Genomic DNA, 23269 nt, shown 5'->3' with positions numbered 1-23269 from the left:
TTTATTCAGCGTGTTATTGTGTCTTAATGTAATGTTATGTTTTTATTATTATTGTGTTTACCATGGATTCAAAAATTTGGACTTGCCTGATGATGAAATATCTTCCATACAATTTCTTCAGGAATGAGGAATTATTCAGTGTGGAAAAAAATGCATGAAAATCCACAAAATTAATTTTCTTCCCCTACTTTCTTTGGTTAAGTTGTTTAATTTACATTAAAAATTTCTGTTATTTTTTCCCTTGAATTTTTCTTCAACTTAGCCATATCATAGTTTATTAACTGCAATTTAAATATTTTGGTGGTTATTTTTATACTTTGAATTTTACATCAGATTTTCAGATTTTACAACCCTGTACAAGCATATTTTTGGTAAATTTTATAATTCCATAATTAACTAATAAATCATTTATAAGGTATTTCTCCCGCCTTCTTAGCGAGCCTTTGTGATGTGGTGGTCTGCACACTCAGAGCATAATTAAGAGGTCTGTGGTTTGATTCCCGGCGAAGGCGTTGCATATTTTTCATCTTGCCTGCTTCGAAAAAATACCTAATATCTGTACACGTTAAAATAGAACTCCAATTACCCAGCCTTCATAACTGAAATCTGTCATTCAGATTAGGTACGCTACTTTCGAAGTTACGAAAATTCTATCTACTAACTTATTTATATAAAGTCATATAATATAAAAATTAATAACAGCAGACTCGATATTTTAATAATGATATTTCTTTGTTATAGTAACCCCCAACCGTATTTTGAAATTTTAGCTTTCCACCAAGATCTCGGCTATAATTTCGCCAAGCTCATGATGTGCAAATGTAAAAATAAACAACACAATACATAATAATAACAATAACAGTCACATGTCGTTTCCTAAAATATTTTTAAGAATCTTTATTATTATTAATATTTTAGAGCATGTAATTGTTCTAGTCAACTACAGCACTTTCACACACATTAAGCTGTTCGTTACCCAATTTCAGATACACCAGGTTCCTCTGCCCTAAAATATATAAATCTAATAGCAGTGACAAACGATACTCTGTAACTGCTTGAACCAATCATTTTCCACCACAGAGGCCCTTTTTCTTTTTGCTATTTTTAACACAGAATATGCAAATGGTTTAAGTCTTAACATACGTTTTCATGTTGTGCCCATTTTCATATAGTTGTTTGTCATGTAAAAGACCTCTTGAAAAAATTATATGGCATCCATCTTCTGGCCAGTCCCTTTTTACTTCCTTGTAATCGCAAAAAGTTTCAGGCATCATATTTCAATGCAAATATCCATTCTCACTGCTATCGAATGCAATTTAACGATGTTTTTGCGTGACATCTGTACGTAAGGACAGGATAAAGAACTCTTTTTCCCCAAGAAAATTGTAAAAATAATTTAAAATGAATTCTGAAGAGAATTTTTGTGGCGTCTGTGCGTGCATATGTACGTATCCATCTCGCATAACTCAAAAACGAGTAGCCTCAGAACGTTGAAATTTTGTATATAAGACTGCTATAACATGTAGATGTGCACCTCGTATTTTGGTTGCAATCGGCCACACCCAAAAGTATATAAATATATGTATATATATGCATTCTGAGTTATAATATGAATGAAATATAATGCTGTTAAGTGAACCTAGGGCTAGAGTATCGCTATGGTAAACAAATAAAGTGAATTTTAAAGAGTGCATTTATTCTATTGTGGTTTATGTGCTATCGACAAAGTAGATTTAATTCAATCCAATAAGTTAAATGAAATGCAAGAAAAAATGGGTATAATTTAATATTCTGTACAAGGAAGTCATGTGGTGCACACATCAGATTTTTTTTATCGTATGGTCGGCTTGTGCTGGCTAGGAGGATCAGGGTTGTGTCCTTGTAATGATAATGACATCCACCTCATTACTTGGTAAATTAAGGATTGTTAACATCATATTCTCATACAAACAACAAAACAGCAATGAATATATTTTAAAATAAACAATGCAAATTCAAAACCTCATCAAAAATGAATAATATAAGAACACATGGCAAAAGCAAAAATGCAACACGGTGATTAATATACATGCAGCGAGCTATATCAACATACAGCCAGTGTTAATACACAATCAGGTGGTGAGGAGATAAGGTATAAGAACACACAGCTAGATTTTGGCAAGATATCTCAGCTGATTGGCGATTCAATCTCAGGGGCCGTATAACAATGCAGTACCTAAATAACTATTTATTTATAAATACAGTCAAAAGTCTTAAATCCGGACTCGTCGGGACTTTGGCGATTCCGGATTATAGATCATCAGTTTAAATCTGGTACAATGGCAGGCAGAAATTATAAAATTAAAAATATGAAACCATAATTTATGAAATAAAGAGCAATTATGATCAAAAGGGTATCAAAATTTACAAAAAAAAAAGCTTAATATTTATTTGTTTACTTTATCAAACATTTCTTTCAATGCGCGCAATGGTAAAGCATACATTATGCATAGTCGAAATCAGAAAATTGCAACCAGAAAACTATTTGATGTGTATTCGTGATATTTATAATGACAAGGAATTTGATTTAAATCATATCAACAATGGAGTACATCGAGATCAAATACTACATTTAGTAAGGAATTATAAGCCGAATAAAATAAAAACATCTGCCCTGAAGATAAGGATAGTGCTGACAGATCAACTTCCCGTTCATTGCGCACTAGGTTTCCTAAAAATGTTGTAAGAATTACTGTTATATGAATCAATGCATTAACACACACACACACACACAAAAAAAAAAAAAAAAAAAAAAAAACTTAAGTTTAAAAGTTTTTCAAGGAAGTACTATTTTCATTTTGTAACAAAAAGAAATACGTATATTAAAACAACTGAAAAAACTTTAGGTATTAACATTGCATAATGCTGTCTTCTGCATCATTACTAATTATCATAAAATAACAGCTCTTTCTTTTTCACAAAATATCTCATCTTCAGAGCTTTCTCTATCACTATTTGAGTTCTGTGCTCTATTTTTAGCAGAACTCTATTATTTTTTATCACCTTGCTTTTAGCTGAGAGAAGTTAATAAATTTTACTTTAAAGCCTTAGGACGTTCTTTCTTAAATTTTGTGCTTATATAAGAGGAAAAAAGTTCATTTCACCTACTGAATGGCCTGACCACTTTATCTGGTCATGGGATTTTTATTTTTTCCTCTTGGTATGCATCAGTTTAAAATTTAAAATATTTTAAATACAGTCAAAAGTCTTTAATCCGGACTCGTCGGGACTTTGGCGATTCCAGATTTTCGATTTTTCCGGATTATAGATCATCAGTTTAAATCTGGTAAGATGGCATGCAGAAATTATAAAATTAAAAATATGAAACAGTAATTTATAAAATAATGAGCAATTATGATCTAAAGGGTATCAAAATTTACAAAAAAAGAAGCTTAATATTTATTTGTTTACTTTATTAAACATTTCTTTCAATGTGCATGCGTAAAGCATACATTACGCAAAGCCGAAATTAGAAAATTGCAACCAGAAAACTATTCGATTTGTATTTGTGATATTTATAATGACGAGGAATTTGATTTAAATCATATCAAAGACGGAGTACATCGAGATAAAATACTAAATTTAGTAAGGAATTATAAGCCGAATAAAATAAAAACATCTGCCCTGAAGATAATGATAGTGCTGACAGATCAACTTCCAGTTCATTGTGGGTCGCGACGTTCCCCCCCCCCTTTGACTGTATCATCTTAATGAATGAAAGTTTATGAAAACCGAGATTAAAATAAGTAAGTAATGACACAAATTCAACTGTTAAATATGGTTTTATTGCAGATCTTTATTAGTAGATCCAAAAACCCATGTCACTCAGAAGGTTAAAAAATACAACTGCAATTTTAATTGTAATGAATTACCTCATTTTTTATGATCTTTTTGCCTTAAAATTTATTTTTCTCAGTTATACTGCATATTAACTGCCTCCTGGGGTTTATGTAACATGCAGTTTACATAAATTTGGAGTTACATAAGCGTATAAGATTATGCAACTTTCGAATTGAAAACTACCAATTAGAAATAAAGATTCTCTAAGCAATTTCTTCTTTCCTAAACCCAAAATTTCTTGTATTCAAATATTTTTTGTGCAGTTAGTTTAGTTACTAGTTTATCCAATCAAAGTTTTCTATTTATTTATTCTTAAAATAGAATTGAAAATGCAAAATCATTCATAAGGTCATGCTGTGCAAATAATATGAATGTGTACGTGTGTGTATATATATATGTGTGTGTGTGTGTGTGTGTGTGTGTAAGATAAAAAAATATGAAAGCAAACTTTTAATTTTAATTAGCTATAACCTCTTTTGTTTTTTTATTTAATTTGGGAACTTCCTCTCTCTATTTTAAAAATAGCGCTATAAGTTTAAACTGCATTATTCAAATTAATCATGCAATCCTACCTAACTCTTAATGCAGATACCTCTTGGCCAATCACCAAATTGTAAACCAAAACTTTTTAATTCAAACTGAAACATTTTGATTCCCTCCCTTCTTCTGAATTGCTGCAACACTTTCGTTTATACTTTCCTCCTGGCAAGACGCTCCTGCAAACATCTGTGCACTTCTATGCTTTCTTGTCTAAGATGACATCTTGCTTTTTAACCATGTGTGTATAAAAATTATTGCAATTGCTTAGATTAAAAAGTGTATTGCCTATGAAGAAATGATTTTGATGTCCCTAAAAATAAAGATTTTTGTCAACGTCTTCTTCCTGCCTTTCCACTCAGCCATCATGACTACAAAGTAAAATATGATATATATATGTATGTGTGTGTAATGATTTTAAAATGCGTAGATGAAGGCACTCAAGCTTACGATACATCACAGATGGCTGAGAAGACCATAGTGGATTGAAGGTAGGGTTAAGTGGAAAAGCCTGATGACGCATTTATTTAGCAGAACGGATCTTGAAGAAACACAATCTTTATTATTTTTTATGTATATTAAACCATCTTTTTGCAGACAAGATGTTTCCTACTTATATTTGAGTACATTTTGAAGTATGACATCATCTTAAGCAAGTAAGCGGCAGCAGCATGGATGAAAAGAGTTCTGCCAGCAGGAGAGCTGATGTGTAAAAGGGAAGAGTGTCACAGTAGTTCTTAGGAAGAAGGTGGGGAGTCGGAAATGTTTTAGTTCCGAGTTTTGGTCTACAATTAATTTGATTGGACAAGGGGTATCTGCATTAAAACATTACTTAACATGGCATTCTATGCCAGTGTTTCATTCTTTGCCGATAACATATATATATGTAAAACATGACAAAATATGATGGCTGCATTGAAAAATAATTGGCAACCACGGAATTAACATTCTTAATTTAGTGATCTGCCCCTAAATTCATCTTTTCACCCAGATTCTAGATTTTTCCATGTTAAGTAATGTTTTAATGCAGATACCCCTTGTCCAATCAAATTACTTGTAGACTAAAATTCAGAACTAAAACATTTCCGACTCTCCACCTTCTTCCTAAGAAGTACTGGCATTCTAGAGAATGCCTAGGCATTGTATATAACGCCCTGACATTTTTAGGCAAAGTATGAAATATGAGAGTTATGAAATACTTTCTCTAGGCATTGTATATAATATCTAGGCATTCAATAAAATGACAAATACTCTTTAGGCAAGGTATGTAAAAGACAATCATTCCTCAAATATACAAATGTTATTTTGAAAAATTAATGAAAGAGTGCCATTAAAAAAACTTTTATTTGAAATACATAAAAAAACAAATAATGAGATGATCGTTATACAATGTAAGTTTGTACTTTCTATCTGGCTGAGACTGAGAATCATTAAGATCTACCTCACAACTTCGCAGCCAATAGTTCCGTGGCTCTTTCTTAGTAGTCATTTTGGCTTATTTAGCATCATTTACGAACATCTGGCAAGTAGTTTCAGTTCTTCGAAACAAATCGGAAATGTATTTCATACTTTGCTGGTTTGTCATTTGGGCATTCCATCGAATGCCTAGGAAAAGTGCGAAATTTTAATCATTTCATGCATTGCTGGTGAATTTTAGGCATTATATATAATGCCTAAAACAATGCATTATATACAATGACTAAGCACTCTATAGAATGCCGGATTTCAAACTTTGCCAATAACATATACATAATACACATACATACATGTAATAATACTAAAGATTGCAGTTTGTTATGAAGTTACATTTATGCAATTTATAAATTCAAATTGTAAACAGATTTACAAAATGCATTACTTACATAATACGGGAAGTTAGTGTATTTTAATTTAGTATCATTTTGAAGATTTGACATTTTGGTCATAAGCATTTGGTAAGAGTAGCTTCCTTGGTCAAACTGTGTGACAGAAACTGTTGTAGAAAGGCAATGTCATAAGAGGATACAGCCTTATTCCCAAATCATATAAGAGTGAATCTGTATTGCAGGAACACTGTATTGTAACAGGGCTGTCTGTAGTACAAAATTTACAATTTATAATAGAAACTTACATCATTTCTAATAATCTCTCTGGTATCAGACAGCAAATCCATGAGCCGTGACACACCCATTGGACTGACCAGAATGCATTCCTGTAAATCTTTTGGTTTATGACTCAGTAGGCCACTCAGAAGACGAACAATGGGCCAGCGTACTTTGAAATCATATTCCTATAAAAGATTAAAGATAAAATAAATGTTGAAAATTTAAAACTATAGTCTATTTTGTTCTACCAGAGCTATCATGGACTAGGTGTACCACAAATTATATATAAATTTATGCAATTATATATAAATTTACTATATAATTATATATAAATTTATGCCAATCTAAGGCAATTCCTTATAACTTTATTTCCCTTCTTTAAAAATATATATATATATTATAATTTGCTTTATTTTATTTATTTATTTATTTATTTTTTATTATTTTTTAAGCAAAAGTTTTTTCTCTCTGCACTTTACTACTTTCTCAAAATTTATGTATTTAACGTGTAAAGAACCTAAAAATATTTTTTAAAAAAAATTACCATATACTAAGCATAAAGCCTTTGACAAATAAATTATCAGTTATATAAAATAATTATTTGTGAATAAAATGTAACATAGAAATTAAAAGGAGGAGGATAAAAAGCAATAGAAGCAGAGAAAAAAATTCTCAATCAAATTACCTCAATTAATTCCAAAAGCAAAGTAACATTTTCTGGTTTTTTAATAAATATTTCAGTAAACTGTAACCCAAGGTTATCTTCAGCTCCTGGTACATAATCAGCACCTAAATAAATACAGAATTCAAATGCAATTTCAGGTAGAATTAAGATTATTCAGTTGTTTGGAAAATATAGATGCTTTTTAAAAGTTTCTTTTTCTTTTCTTTCTTTTTTTTTCTTTAAGTCCAAAGGGGCAATTTGCCCAGAAGTACTATTAATTTCATTTTGACATTTTGTGTTGATTCACTATAAACATTGTTTCACTTTTCAAATTGTTGCTACCAAATATTATCGCCCTGCTGATCAAGACGTTTCCAGTGCCAGGTAAGTATGGTCACATAATCTTGTTATACTAAATTCATTTTTTCACTACTACTTACAAGAAATAGTGAAATAATTTACAACTTCCCATTCTGTTCTGACAAAATTACTATTTTTAATTCTAATTGTAGCAAAAATTAAACATTTTGGTGTTACATATTATCACAAACACCTTAATAGAAGCAGCCAAATCTTCAGAATGAGCTAAACTCTAGAAAAGGTGTGCATAACTGTTCTTCAAGCAACTACAGTCATATAACAATATTTCAGGACGCAATATCACCATTCTCGTTTATGTTCTTGTTTTTGTATTCCAAGTTCCAACAATTTTGATACAGAAACTGTAATATTTTTTTGCCTCAAGCTCGATTTTAAAATATCATTTGTGGGATTTGTGAGCAATGAAAGGAAATGCTATAAAATTTCTACTAGAACACAGTACTTTGCCACAAAATCCCTGAAGGGAACTATGGTAAGATGATTTAGAGATTGCTGAATACATGGAAAGCAGTACTAAAAATTTGAGAAAAAATTTCACAAAAAATGTATGTACCCATTTATATTTTCAATGTGTCACAAAATCCATATTTAAAATTTATATTTAAAATCTTTAGATTTTTTTAAGTGTGCCTTCTTTTGATATGTTTATACTATTCGCTGACTGAATGATAAATATCAGTAATTTGGATTGTTTTCCAAAAAAGTCATTAAAATCAATAACTTGCACTTCATAATTATTTCTACCTTTCTATCTGTAAAAAATAACTAGATTGCACCAAGGTGGTAGTTTTAATATGTAACAAAATTTCAATATTTTCCCAACAAAAGGTTATGTCTTCAAACATAAATCTTTTGCAAAATGTCATTTGAAATAAAAATAAAATAGTGGAAAATATCATCTGAAATGACAAGAATCTAATCATAATTATCTGAAAATATACTTTATCATGTATAATTCCTTTTCCTGAAATAATTTAATTACAAATTCTTTGTTATCTGGCAAGTGCCAAATCATAAAATTCATGTCAATAGGATTATTGTATCTTGGGGGAGGGGAGATGAAGACACTTACCGTATATACCCGCATATAAGTCGAGATATTTTGGACAAAAAAAAAGACTTCAAAGTGGGGGGTCGACTTATGCGCAGGGCCATAAAAAATTAAAAGAATCGGAAGTTCAAAAATTTCTTTATATAACGCAGTTGTTTTCTTCCCGCACTCAAATTGGACGACTTATCAAATAAGTCACTTACTTGAAGTAATTTCATGACTTAAATTATGTGACGAACTAATCATAGAGTTTCATACTTTAACTAGAGTAAGTTTCGATTAAACCAAAGAATTTTTGGCCCCCCCGAACAACCGAACAATATCGAGCAATAAAAAAGTTTCGCCAACACGCCAAGAAAAGAGAAATGCAGATAGTTTTTACGTACGTATAAGTCTTTATAATAGTTATTGTTCATTCATGAAATACTTTTGTTAACAGGCGTACACGTCAAAATTAAAAAAGATAGCTCATGCAATAACTGAACAGTTTTGAATATTTCTTTTAACTTTTAAAAAAGGAAAATGCAGATAGATTTTACGTACACGAACCTTTTCCGGAACAAATTCTAGAAGGTTACTATATACGATCAACTTCAAATTCTAGAAGGCAACATTAAAAAGCCCGATATTACATTAATTGCTCAGTGGGTTTTGGAATGAAATACTCTCTGAAATGATTATAAAATCATTTAAAAAATGTTGTATTAGCAACGAACTAGACGGGACGGAAGATGATGCTGTTTTTGAAAGTGAAAATGACGACGAAGGCTCTAGTAGTGATTGTAACAATACAGAGTTCAAGACTGAAAATATGTATGATGACGAGTCAATGACAACAGAAGAGTTCTATGAAATGTTTGGCGAATCTGACCATGAATCGGGCGTTGAAGGATTTTGATTTTGTTTATTTACCAAGGTATTTTTTTATCATATATTTACTTTTTTTCTCAGATGATTCTGAATAAATGTATTACTTAAAAATTTTTTCCGAAGTTTCTCGATCGATTTCGGAAGTGGGGGGTCGACTTATATGAGGGTTTCTTATTTTCTACGAATTTTTTAAGTCGAAGTGGGGGGGGGGTCGACTTATACGCGGGTATATACGGTATAAGGTATTTCTCCTACCCTCTTAGCATGCCTTCATGGTGTAGTGGTCAGCACACTCTGCACATATCCAAGAGGTCCGTGGTTTGAGTCCTGTTGAGGGCATTGTTCATTTTTCATCTTTCCTGCTTTAAAAAAATACCTAATGTCTCTACAGTGGCACCCAAACTAAAAAAGGTGGCAGATGATGATTTTCCACCACGAGGATCAGCCCTCCCTAAACCCATGTTGCCATTTAAAAAGGGTAATATATAAGGTATTTCTCCCGCCTTCTTAGCATGCCTTCGTGATATAGTGGCCAGCACACTTGGCGTGTATTCGACAGGTCCGTAGTTCAAGTCCCGGCGAGGCCATTGCTAATTTTTCATCTCTCCTGCTTTAAAAAAATACCTAATGTCTGTACACACTTTATGAAAAAGAATTTCTGATGTTATGAAAACCTATGACTATTAAATTATACAGTCCTGCATAGCAAACTAAAACTGGTATGAAAAACTAAAAATAAATGGTAAAACAAGGGATTTAAGATATAGAATATTATAATTGAAAACTATATTGAATACATTTTCTCTCAGCTATGTTCAATGTTAGGATTTAAATACTTTAAGAACCAGTCTGCTGCTTAAGCAAATGATGGTTAACTACTAATTATGCAGCGACAAAGTGTCTTAATAAATATTATAATTTAATTTTAACAACAGATTCACTAAACTGGGGGAGGACAGAAACAATAATAATAATAAAAAATCTAAAAGGTTTCAGATTTTAAATTACGTCCAAAGCAGCTTTTTTTTTTTAATTTATTTTATGTGTTACCTTTATTTATTAAATATCATGCTCTTCGCACTTTAACCATAAAATTCAGTTCAAGAGCAATATCTCAAAATAATTTTAAAATGAGTATATCTTTAAAATTTCCGATACACGGTCTTGCACGTTGGAGATAAAAATTTTATTTCCGTACAGTGTTGCTACTGCTTGCTTTGAAATCTTTGAGTTTTTTAATAAAAAATTCGTCAACGTTTGACAAAATATGAAATTGATAATAAAATAAATTCCAAGTTTCAAATTTGGGCTTCCAGATACCCGTATTCACAGGATTATGTTTATCAAAATTTGATGGCTCTAGGTCATTTCATCACAATGCAAGAAACATACATACATTTATGCAGATTCTTCATTATTTAATTTCTTTTAATATAATACAGGGTGATAATATTTGGTGGCAACAATTTGAAAAGTCAAACAATGCTTACAGTGGATCAACACAAAATGCCAAAATGAAATTAATAGTCCTTCTAGGTAAACTGCCCCTTTGTACTAAAAATACAAAAATAAGAGACAATTCTGCAGAACTAACCGAAACTGACTCATTTGTTCATCGCTGATGAATCTGCTGTGAAACATGTATATGAAGTAATATGAAGCTGTGTTAATAAAATTACCTACAATGCTTCAAAAAATTTATCGAATTTCATGGCTTTACCTTTTTTCTGTACATTAATAATTCTTCAGCATTTACAGACATTCAATGAAATTCCCAATTTTTTTTTTCAATCCAGGATGTAGTCCTACATAGTTTTTAAAGAACAAGATTGTCCAGGTCAATCTAAATGTTTGGCAACTTTAATCTCAAATCCATTTATCAAAATATGGCTAGTTAAAAAAAAATACTGAGCCACAACATTTGACATGGTTTGCAGAACAAGGTTGTTATCTTTGACATAATCTGCACGAATTCTTGCTGATGTTGCTGAGTTCACAAAAAAGTATTAAAATTCCAATTACTAAAATTTTGTTTGACTGAAACAGCTCAAGATTAATCTTCAGTTATAAGTTTAATGATTTTTTGCCAAAATATTTGTTTCAATATAGAGACAAAAAAGAGATTATTAATAAAATATAGTAGTATACTTCATTACTAAATATGGAAACTTATCATTAAAAATTGTCAAAGCCATCTTCATTACAGTTCACATCTGAAAGACTGCATGGATTTCAGGCATGGCAGATGTTCAGTCTTTTACTGTTCCAATTTTACAATCACAATATTTTCTTATTAACATAAGTCAATTTGATAAGCAAATATGTTATTTTAGGTATAGAATATACTAATCATTGAATCTAAAATAAGCAAAGTATGAAATTTTATATTTTCTAGTAAAAGCTTTATGAAATTTAATCCCTCACAAATAAGATCATACTAGCATTTACGTAAATTAAGATATTAGCAGAAAAGTCATACTTTCATCATCTCTTGGACCATTTACAACATTACATATGGCTTCTAAAGCATATCCTAGGATTTCATTATCAGATCTGTCGCATTCTAAAACTCTAATGAGTGCATCCATCGCTTGAGCCCCAATTTCCAAACGAAATTTCTTTAAAAGAGGAAGGAAGAAAAAAAGATAAATTAATTTTAAAAAAAACTCATGACTAACTAAATTTAATAAATTTAATCAATACATATCACATGACATATATTCTGCAGCTAACAAAAAAATTTTTAAACATACATACACAAACCTTTTTATGGCAAAATTAAAATATTTCACGCTATTTTGTATACACAATAAAAATGTTCAAATTATGAGATCAATAAAAGTTCTTTATAAAGTAATCAGGCTTCAAAAATAATATTTCATCATAATGCTCATGGGCATTTGAGCTATAAGGTACAAATGGCATCAGACTGTGAAAATTAATTAAGGGCTGGACTTGAATACATCCATAGTATCCAAGTGGAAACACAACACATAATGTGGCTCAAAAGTAAGTACAAGTAATCCAGCCCAAGAGTTTCAATCCAGATGAAATGGTTTGCAGCACAAGCCTTTTCATGATTTTTTTTTCCATGCACAATTCCATTTTTTCATGTCTTCCTTCGAAACTCCTCCATGAAGACATATGTTTTTCTCGATCAGACAGTTCTCATGTGCATTGCTATAAATAAGTAAAGACTTGATCTCAAATACATCAGTAAGCAGATTATTTAAGTATGGAAAATAGGAATAAAAAGTTTGAACTTTTTTCGCCTGTTAATTCAGTCTGCTATAATTTGTCTTCTGTCTATGATAAATTTTTCTACAACTTTTTATCTATTTTGATTTTTCTTTTGTGATCTAGCTTCTGATACACACTTAGCACACACAGCCCATTCAATCATTTGTCACTCTTGATTGTAACCAAATTTTTACTTAATGCAAGATACCAATGAACTAACATTAATACTCCTAGTACTTAGCTGAAACATAAAAATAAAAACAGCATATTTTATCTGTGGAAAAAGAGTTGTCACTTCTTTTACCAACTTCTTACTTTCTCTCTCTCAAAATTGAATAGAGTTCTACCTCACTACCAAAATTTTCCAAATTATAAAAATGACAAAACCTCTTCACTTTTATTCCTAAACTCTTTATCTGCTGAGATGTAGCTGTGAAAACAATTTCAGTGCCTGGGGGCAACTGAAAATTTTGCACCCATCTTGTTTGCCAAAATGCAATGAGGTACATCAATCTGGTACCCTTTGGATGCCGCACACAGGGACTGATATCCTTCCTTGCCTCCCGTAGCTATACCCCTGTTCGTCTGACATTTTTTAATACAGTTGCACCATACAATAGTAAAGAAAATGATAGTAAATTGTTACTGGAAAGTGTCTGCCCAACTGATGGTATTAACCTTTCACAATGGTTGCCTCAGTCATTGAACTGCTTTTCGGGACAGTGTGCTAACAGGATGCAGTGTTGTGTGGGGATGAAATTTTCACTGCTAAGCATAACTTTTGGAAAAAAAAGTTGCATAAATTAAATTTGTGATCCAGTTGTTTTAATTTTTTGCATATTGGGAAGATCTCTCAGACAGTTATCAGAATTAATTAAAAAATTATCATAATACTTTCCTTGCTATTTGAAATATAACAAATGTTTCAATACACAATATACAAAATATACACCTCAACACTAGCCAAACTCAAATAGGAATAAATAAAATCTCTCCAGTTCTGTTTATTTACATCACTCATCCCCACAATTTCCCTTTTGATTCCAAAACAAAATACCAAAAATTAAAAATACTGCTATGGAATAAAGTTTAACATTCTCTAGCGTCTATAAATTTTACCATAACAGACATAGGGCTACATCTAGTGGGGGAAAAAAATTCCTAACTAAATGGTCTATCTAAAAATTTACATGTGTTATACCCACAATTTTAAATGGCAATTGATATACGACACACCTGACTGTGAGGTAACGACAGTGGCCAATGCATATATGTTACGCTCATCTAGATGGGGTTAAAAAACTCAGATAAACTATTACACAGCTCATCTAAAATTCACCAGTCATAGATATTGGAGAATTCACCAGTCATGATATTGCTGCACTCATGATTTGAGATTTGATGCCAATATTTTGAACTACAGTACTGGTGAATGAATGTACCGTGGAAAGGTTAAATTTCTAAAATTAGAGCTGCTGGAGTCCTATAAAATACCACCATGAAAGGTGGAAAAAACAATTAATTAGTAAATAAAATACAAAACAATAAATAGAACATTAATAAAGTAAGTTATATTAATGATATAGAACAATTCTGGTTAAAAACTCAGTAACATCGGAAGTGGTTCCACTGCTGTAAAATGTTCTTTTATTAACATTAAAAATCAGTTTATGTAATCCACATATTTTAGCATGTTCAGATTTCCTGATTGCAAAGTATTAGCTGCAAGTAATAAATGTATGTAAAGTAACCTTTATATTATATGTATGGTTGAAGAATTTACAGGGCAAAAAACTGATATTATGCAATAGTAACACACTGCCAATGGTTTTTCATATTTAAATGACTGACATTGATCACAATGTTATTTAGAAAATGTACTGAATAGAATGAATTTTTCCATTTTATGAGAAATTAATAGAATTTGAAATGAAAAAATGAAAATTTACAGCATATGGCAATTCAATTTTTCATAAGAATAGAGTAATGGAAAATTCACTATAATATCTAGTACTGTCATATAAAGAAAGAACTAATGTTCTGAAGTTGGCACATTATTTTATCTTTTAACAAGTACAAAATTATTATATCTATTATTAACATCCATATTACAGTCAAAAGTCGTTAATCCGGACTCGTCGGGACTTCGGCGATTCCGGATTATAGATCATCAGTTTAAATCTCGTAAGATGGCATGCAGAAATTCTAAAATTAAAAATATGAAACCGTAATTTATGAAATAAAGAACAATTATGATCTAAAGGGTATCCAAATTTACAAAAAAAAAAAAAAGCTTAATATTTATTTGTTTACTTTATTAAACATTTCTTTCAATGTAAGTTGTTTAAGTTGCTTCGTTTTATGTGATAATACTTTCTCTTTAATTCTATAAACAGACATAATTTCTTGTTCAGTTACAAAGTTCCACTGTTCAAGTCCTGTTAATTGCTGTTCCGAGAATACCGACTAACTTGTCAATCGAAATTTTTTCGTTTTCACTAACCTCTCTGTCACATTCTTCATGTCTTTATCCATTTTGTGCAGCAATTCCACTTTTTGTTTGATGGACATCGAAACATACTTTCGTTTTGTACGATCCTTTGGGAGCTCCAGAATCGGAAATTCTATTTGACATAATCGAAAGTTCAAGTTTACTTTTATAGTATTGCTCTTACAGTCTGCAAAAAATAATAAGCCAGATCCAATTCGAAGATTAAGGAACAACACAATCATCAACATTAACTGAAATAGATAATTAGATAATTTTAGCTTATACTGTCCGTTATACATAAAACGCGCACGCGAAAACGTATTCTGCGCTTGCGCACACACATATGCGCAGTCGTAAAAGGTCTTACGCGCACGCGTAAATACCTGTGCGCATGTGTCAACGCGGCGCATGCACAGAAAGTTTTTAGCTTTGAGGTCCGGATTACAGATCATTCCGGTTTATGGGTGTCCGAATTAATGACTTTTGACTGTGTTATGCTTATATCTGCGCAAAAGCTGGAGGTTACTCTGGCTTAGGTACTGCTAGGTACTGCTACATAAACAAGAAATCTACAAATCACTACAAAATATCAACACTCTGAAAATAAAAATATAAACACTAAAAGTTGTGATTTCACATGATAGGTAGATTTCCAGGGAAAAAATATCATACAAAAAGCATTCACATAAAATACATATCAAAACATATACGACTTAATTTTCGGATTTGTTTGATGACAACAAAGCACTATTTTACTTATGTATGATATGCCTTTCTGGATATGGATGATATTGACCTTCTACATGGGAAGAACCATTAAATGCCACATACAGCCATCCTGTTTGAAACTGGGCTCAATTATCTATAGTTTCAACAAATCCACTTAGCTACTAGGGAATCCAAGTACATAGAGAAATTGAAGACTGGTTCCAAACATGGAAACACCATGCTGATAATTATAAATAACAATAACAACAATAATAATAATAAACACATTAAAACTAATTTCTATAATTTATATATATATACATATATTTAACAAAGTTTTGTTTTAGATAGTTTCTTTGTTTGTCTGCCCCAAATCTTGAAACCAATCTTTAATACTTTTCTACCGGCCAGATTTTCTTGAACCTTTTTTATATATAAGGATCACTCTGAAATTTTTTAGATACATATTAGTTTTTAAAGTTATATTTATGAAATTTTAGGAGTGTTCAAAGTAGTCTCCTCTAAGATCATTACACTTCTGTAGACGAATTTTCCAAAGATTAAATGCTTCACGCCATTCATTTCTTGGAATCAGTGAAAAAATTGCATTTATAGCCTCATCAATCTCATCTTCGGAAAGAAAATGATGCTCACGTAACTTCTTTTATATTAAAAAATAACCAAAAGTCGCACATAGCTATATTGGGTGAATAGAATGGATGTTTTATCACTTTGATGTTTTTGTTCACGAAATTCAACCGCCAATCTTAATGAGAAGATGCAGGCTAGTCTATAGTTGAGGGTGCCATCGCCAAATTGTTGTTTCATTTGTGGGAACCTGAGTAAAGGGTGCCCGTTGGATTATCGCCAAGTTGTTGTTTCATTTATGGTAACTGAGCAGTTGAATGTTATGGAAACCCTATTATGACGTAATTGGTTGCGTGAATTTGACTGATGAGAAAAGATTTGTAAGGGCTTGTTTGTGTGTTGGGTGTTGGTTAGGAAGTTGCTATTTTGTGGTTTACACTATAAAACAGCTGAATATGATAAGATTAATTTGAAATTTCTATAGGACTTGGAACAAAGGGGGGGAAGCATTAATTGACTGTGTGTAAATGAAGGTTTACTTAGTAGCAATTATGTGTCCTGTTTGTACAAAGGAAATGCATATGGTCAAACGTAAAGATCATTCAGATGGCTTTGAATAGGTTTGTTGCAAGAAAGGTTCAAATGGTCACCATATAAAGTGTTCCGTTAGAAAGAGAACATGGTTTGAGGAACGTTTTTGGATGCTGTTTAGGAATTTTGTGTGCCACAGACGGAAGACAGAGAAATTTCTAAATAAGGTAGGTGGCTATTTCCTTTGTGTAGTGTGTAGTGCTTTTTTGTTATTTCATTGATTGATTTAAAACACAGTTTATTGAGAATATATATTTTTTGTGCACAATGCCGAGTTTGTGCAATTCTGTGATTTTTTTTTTAAAAGTGAAAATAGGTTGATGTGTACATGGATACCGAGTTTGTGCATTTCTTTGACTTGTTATTTTGGCTTTGTTTAGCGACGATTTTTGGCATGAAAATCGCCACTAAACAAAGCTAAAATAACAAAGAATTGCATAAACTCTGTATCCATGTACCGCCAAAAATCGGCAAGTTCGCCAAGGGGGCACCGTCAAATAATAGTTTTAACGAAGATGCATTATCATGTTGGAGCACGAGTCCTCTAACATTCACTTCTTGAAGAATTTCTGGAAGACACTTGGTGATGTACCAGTTAGATGTGAGTATCTTCTGTCCTTCCAGCTTTATGGCTTTGACCAGTTACTTTTTTCAAAGCATTTTACCACCATGGACATGGGATCATCTTCAAAGACCCACACATTACTTTCTTGATATGTTGTAATGTAAAAAATGGTATGCCCGTTTCATCACCAGTTACGATTTTAGAAGCAGTGGCTACTATCGTTAAGTAATTTAAAGGTTTTTTTTACTGATTTTGTCATGCTCCTTTTTTTGGTGCTCAGTTAAATTATGGGGAACCAAATGGCAAACTAGTTTTTTTATACGCAATTCTTCATGAATAATTTATGTATGACAGCGGATCCAATGTTAAGCTCATTCTGTATCGTTTGGTAGGTGCAGCAATTATCAAGGATTAAGATTTTCTGTATGGATTTATTGCTGACAACCATTTTCCTGTATGTTTTTCATCCTGAAGAGAGTTGCAAAATCTGTGAAATTCTGTATACTATCTGAATACAGCAGTATGAGATGGACCTTCATTTCCAAATGCTACCTGTAGACGTTCAACACTTCCTTCTTGATTTAATCCTACTTTAAAATCATAGTGTGATAATGTTCTCAGATTAATTTCACTTTTCCTTCTGCCTAAAATTTATTCTGTGCTAAACTGGTCAATAAAAAATCATCTGCTAGACTAAAATAGTTCACAGTGAATCTAACCATTAATTTTTTCTGCCACTTATTATCAGTGCTTATTTAAAAAAATTTCAGACCAATATATGTATCTGCAATGAAAACACATTAAAAAGATCAAAAAATTTTTTTGAAAATTTGAAACAGTATTTTTTAAAATTACAATTGAATTTTTCTCAAATATCTTTTATATTTGAGATACATCAAAAAATTAAAATAAATACATCAAAAAATTTTTTTGAAAATTTGAAACAGTATTTTTTAAAATTACAATTGAATTTTTCTCAAATATCTTTTCAAATTATGCTATTAGGAAAAACAGGTTAATAGCATTCTGATAAATTAATAATTTTTAGATATGCAGTTTGACTATTTGATGACTTAACTGCCCCACACCCACAATTTAATTGGGTAAAAATATAATTGATAAGGTTCTTTCTTTTCATAAAAGCTGAAATAAAACACGAATTCTTAAACAAATATGTTTTCACAAAATCGTTTTAGTCATTAAATATCAGTTAAAATTTAATGAATAAAAAATTATTAAACTATCCAATTTACATTATCTATAAATTATTTAATTCAGCTTAATTTTTTTTTCCATGAAGAAAATTCAGTACATGTGCATTAATAGCAACCACAATTAGTACAAAGGTAAAAGTTATTTATTGGCTGCGAACTGGTGGTTTTCATGACTTTTTTTAATGAGGCCTAAAACTAACTATCTTCTTCCCAAGTATACGGCAATTTTTTTTCACTTAAAAGAAACCAAAGAATTGCAGAGACTTGGCATCAAGCAAACCTTGATACCTATCAAATGTATCTTCCAGTTGTTTTTATTTAGATATTGTGCAGCAAAAGTCTATATTCTGCAAAAATTTTACTGCAGTTTTTTTCCACTGCTGAAAAATTCCACATTTTAAAATTAAGGCAAAAAATATCACTATTTGTTCATAAGAACTGATAAAACTTAAAATAAATAAATAAATAAATAAAAGATGCATACAAAAATGGCGATGCTGGTTGACTGACTCTTATGAACATGGTCGCCTGAAGAACGGTTATATATTTAATAGCCAGAGTCTGAAACATTCTGAAAATTTGATGACTTCTACTATCGTGTTTGCAATATCATGTAAGTACCAAATATTCTACATCTTATTATGACAGCTCCACACAATTAATGACCTAAGAACCTCCATTCTAGCCATTTGAAGAATAATTCCAAGAACTGCCTCATGAAAAGTCATTGGCCTTAAGTTCTAAGCACTAGCGTTAAGAGGATCACTTCCCAACCTTATTCCACTTTTGATCAAAGACATCTGGAAAAACTGAAGACAACAATCATGTAACCCATGCTCAAATAAGCTTTCAAATTGACAGATTTTTAATGTTCTCTATATAACAGACACATTTAAAACACATATAAAGGCAATTCATAATCATAAATATCCATGCCTCATCTAAGATTTGAACTTGAGCTTAATAATCTCACAATAAGTCTCTGTCAACTATTATATGTGGCCTGAACACGATGCAGTAACAAAGATATGCTCTCAGTGGCATAGCCAAAAGTTGTGCACCCTGGGTGATCTTTAAATTTGATGCCACTTTCAAAACACAAAGAAACAGCTAAAATACATTAAAGTGATATATAAGGAAATAAATTAAAAGTCTATTTTTTTTATTTTTCAAGCAAAAGTTTAATCCTAGGTTAATCTTTGGATTATGGTAACTTGGTGATTTTTTGGCGAAAATTTGGCGACCAACCCTCCTACAGCAACCTTCTAGTTTTTGTTTGGACACCATTTTGTTTTCATGAAGTAAAAGCTTTTTTTTTTTACTTAATATTTTTTTCCAACAATCTGCTAGTCAAATTACGCTTATGCTAGAATTTTTATGGAACAAAAGTGCTTAATCATGACGAAGATTAGGTGTGAAATTGGGAGAAAGTGCAGAATCACAAACTGCTTGCCGCGTTGTTAAGAATTGCACATACACGGTATCCATGTACACGTCGACCTATTTTCACTTAAAAAAAAATCATCCCAGAATTGCACAAAAATGGCATTGCACACACTCTTGACTTTATCCGTGTACACTGCTAAAGTCCTAGCTAGTAACCTTTATCGCCTTACCAAAATGTCGCCAAACTACCTGTTACCATATTCCAAAGATTAGCCTATATTTTTAAATTATATTATTTTGCTTTCTTTTCAGTTAATGAAACCATTAATGACAGTGCAGAAGTCTGCTTCATTGCTCCCGTTTCTGATATGTAAACAGCAAGATTTCTTAAAAGATTTTAATATAAAAAAATCTTCTCACAACTAGCAGCACTTACAGCAACTGTGAGGAAAGTTTGCAGCAGTAGCAGCTATAGTTCAAAAGAACCTGCCACCCTCCTCTATTCTCCCGAAGAAAATGTTAATAAGAAATAAAATGTTTATCTCTTAATTAGAAATAAAATGTTTATCTCTTAACTGGGAATTCCTTCTTATTTATGTCATCATGATCTTAATTTATTATTTTATTTTTTATTAAAAATTTTGAAGGAGATAGAAGGTAGAATAAGGGTATGTTATAGTCTGCTATAACATACCCTTATTCTACCTTCACATACTTCAGCACCATTACCAGCTCTCTCATTTGCAATGTCATTACCACACAGCATTTTTTTCGTCATTTCTGACTGTATTTAAAGTAGGTCTTTATTTGCATGTTTTCCATAAAGCAAAACATGTTGAATGGAAATGAAATGGTAGAAAAAATTTAGCCAGTCAGCTTTTTTCCCCACAGCTCGTTTCCATGGTTATGAGCTAGATCGGTGGTGGAAAACAACATTGAAATTCCCATTCTAAAATTATAGACTATAGCTGCTGAAATTCTGTAGTGATTTCTTTGAATATTTTATCTATCATAAGTATACTTTTTCTACTCAATTTAATTTTATATGATAATTCAGCAATTTGGTATCCTTCACCTGTTTCGTTAATCCACATGACTTAACTCTTATAAAATGTTTCACATTAAAATTGCGGCCCTAAAAAATGTACCACCTGAGGTTATCCACCACTTCTATTCTCTTCTCTTTTCTAAATGCACGCTCTTTGTGCAACAGATGCACACTCGCATATTCCTTTTATCCATCACATTTTGTCAACACACAAATTATGTGAAACAAGTTTGAAACATGAAAATTTTTATTAAATTTTTAGAAATTATAATATGATATACTTTTTATTTGAGCAATTTGTGTTTTTGTACCTGAACAGAAAAACTGCCAATTAAAATTTTCTTAAATACAGAGTTTTATACTATACAAAATATATATATATTTCACTATGAGATACGTATTTATTTTTACTTAAACAGAGGCAAGCAATTAAAAATATTTGAAAAGCAATAAAATATTAAAAAATAGTTAATGCTTTTGGAAGTTAATGCTAAAACATAAATTTAATATGCACTATTACAGAAGACTTACATTGGAAAGAGCTTTAAGAGCTCTACATGCATCTCTTCGATCATCAAGCAGCGTGGATGTCTGAACCCTATCAACAAGTTTCTCCACCTGGAAAACAATAAAATATGTACAATTTCACACAAAATAAATGCGCGAAACTACATACATGAATTCATTTGAACACACAGAAATGCAACTATGCGCCAAAAACAAACAGATTTTTATATTGAATCATGGCAAAATGCAATTTTTAAAAGTTCTGTCATCACTTTAGTTACTAAATAACGAAATCTGTCGTTTTCCTGCTTGTGTAACAGAGAATTATGATAAAGTTAAATTAAAATTAGCAATATTAATATCGGACTGTTTGGTTTCATTATGAACCACGTTCACCTCAACCGGCTTTCTTACAGATATTAATATGGATAAGTACCGTTTCAGCGACTGTTGGCTGTTGAGAATCCTGTGGTGTCCCTAAAACAGATTTTAAGCCACTTTTAAAATACTCCATTACTTCAGATTTCTAATAGCAAAACCGAATACTTAAGTTTGCGTGGCTTCCATCCAGACGATATCCGGTTTCAGATTGTATACTTCCGTTTTTGTCAATCTGAAGAAAACAAGAAAGAATTCATAATTCACTGAAAAATATTAGAAAATTAAAACATTACTCATATAAGCTAAAAAACTGTTCTAAACTACACATATTGTTAAAAAAACAATTCATATCTTACAAAAAAAAACTCATCATAATAAAAGACAGTATTGTATTTTAAAAACTTATGAAAATTAAATGGCATCATATACTATTTATTTACAAAAAGTTTTTAAACATGAGTAAACGTAAAGCACCTGAATTTCAAGGGCCGAATAGTGAATTTTGTGAATTTCTTTTAGGTATATTAGCAAAAATGTATTTTATAGTCTATTATTTATTGAATTATTTGAAGGAGTTCTTTTATGTAATGGACACTATAATGTTATGATAAAATGTAACTGTTATTTATTAACGTTTAATTTTAATAGTCAAACAGCATCTTTGAAATTTTAAGAAATAATAAATAGTCCTGAAACTTTTATAGAAATATTTGCCATGCTTTTAAAAAGTGCATATAGTTTATAATTATAATTTTTATATCGATAATAGATATGAACGTGACGGTTTCCGAAAATTGATTATTTATAATTTTGTAAGTTTTCCATAATTTTTTTCACTTTTGTTGCTAAAATATACACATGTATAATTTTTTATTATAAAGTGTACAATTTACAATTCTTGTATGTGGATGGAATGCTCTTTAACCCATTGCTTGACGTTTAAATGGTTTCTAAGCAGACCCAGTGCTGGTTTGTGGGCATTTAAATAATGGTTCACAAAATAAATTTCGAAAATTAAATATGCACATATGACATAACTTACAAATTTAAATACATTTGCATTTTTAAGTGTATTAGAATCAAT

At 30.9% G+C, this 23269-nt stretch overlaps 2 protein-coding genes across 2 annotated transcripts in view; one reads left to right on the top strand and one right to left on the bottom strand.

The window, feature by feature from the left end:
* Positions 1 to 22386, bottom strand: part of p115 (General vesicular transport factor p115) — a 94194-nt gene extending 71808 nt beyond the window's left edge. Inside the window, exons 1-5 of the mRNA XM_035360774.2 lie at positions 22241 to 22386; positions 21829 to 21915; positions 11946 to 12084; positions 7186 to 7289; positions 6527 to 6685 (exon numbers count right to left, since the gene is read on the bottom strand). Of these exons, the coding sequence (XP_035216665.1) occupies positions 6527 to 6685; positions 7186 to 7289; positions 11946 to 12084; positions 21829 to 21915; positions 22241 to 22318 (567 nt within the window). The 5' untranslated portion in view covers positions 22319 to 22386. The remainder of the gene's footprint in view (positions 1 to 6526; positions 6686 to 7185; positions 7290 to 11945; positions 12085 to 21828; positions 21916 to 22240) is intronic.
* A 225-nt stretch (positions 22387 to 22611) lies between these two features.
* The window catches only part of LOC118190081 (DNA polymerase beta-like), a 35709-nt gene continuing 35051 nt past the window's right edge, over positions 22612 to 23269 (top strand). The window contains exon 1 of the mRNA XM_085814666.1: positions 22612 to 22704. Coding sequence (XP_085670792.1) covers positions 22641 to 22704 — 64 coding nt within the window. The 5' untranslated portion in view covers positions 22612 to 22640. The remainder of the gene's footprint in view (positions 22705 to 23269) is intronic.

The sequence above is a fragment of the Stegodyphus dumicola genome, chromosome 4, assembly GCF_044657685.1.
Source record: "Stegodyphus dumicola isolate Sdum_Otavi_A_Nest chromosome 4, ASM4465768v1".
Lineage (NCBI taxonomy): Eukaryota > Metazoa > Arthropoda > Arachnida > Araneae > Eresidae > Stegodyphus > Stegodyphus dumicola.
This window is presented reverse-complemented; position numbering and strand designations above follow the sequence as displayed.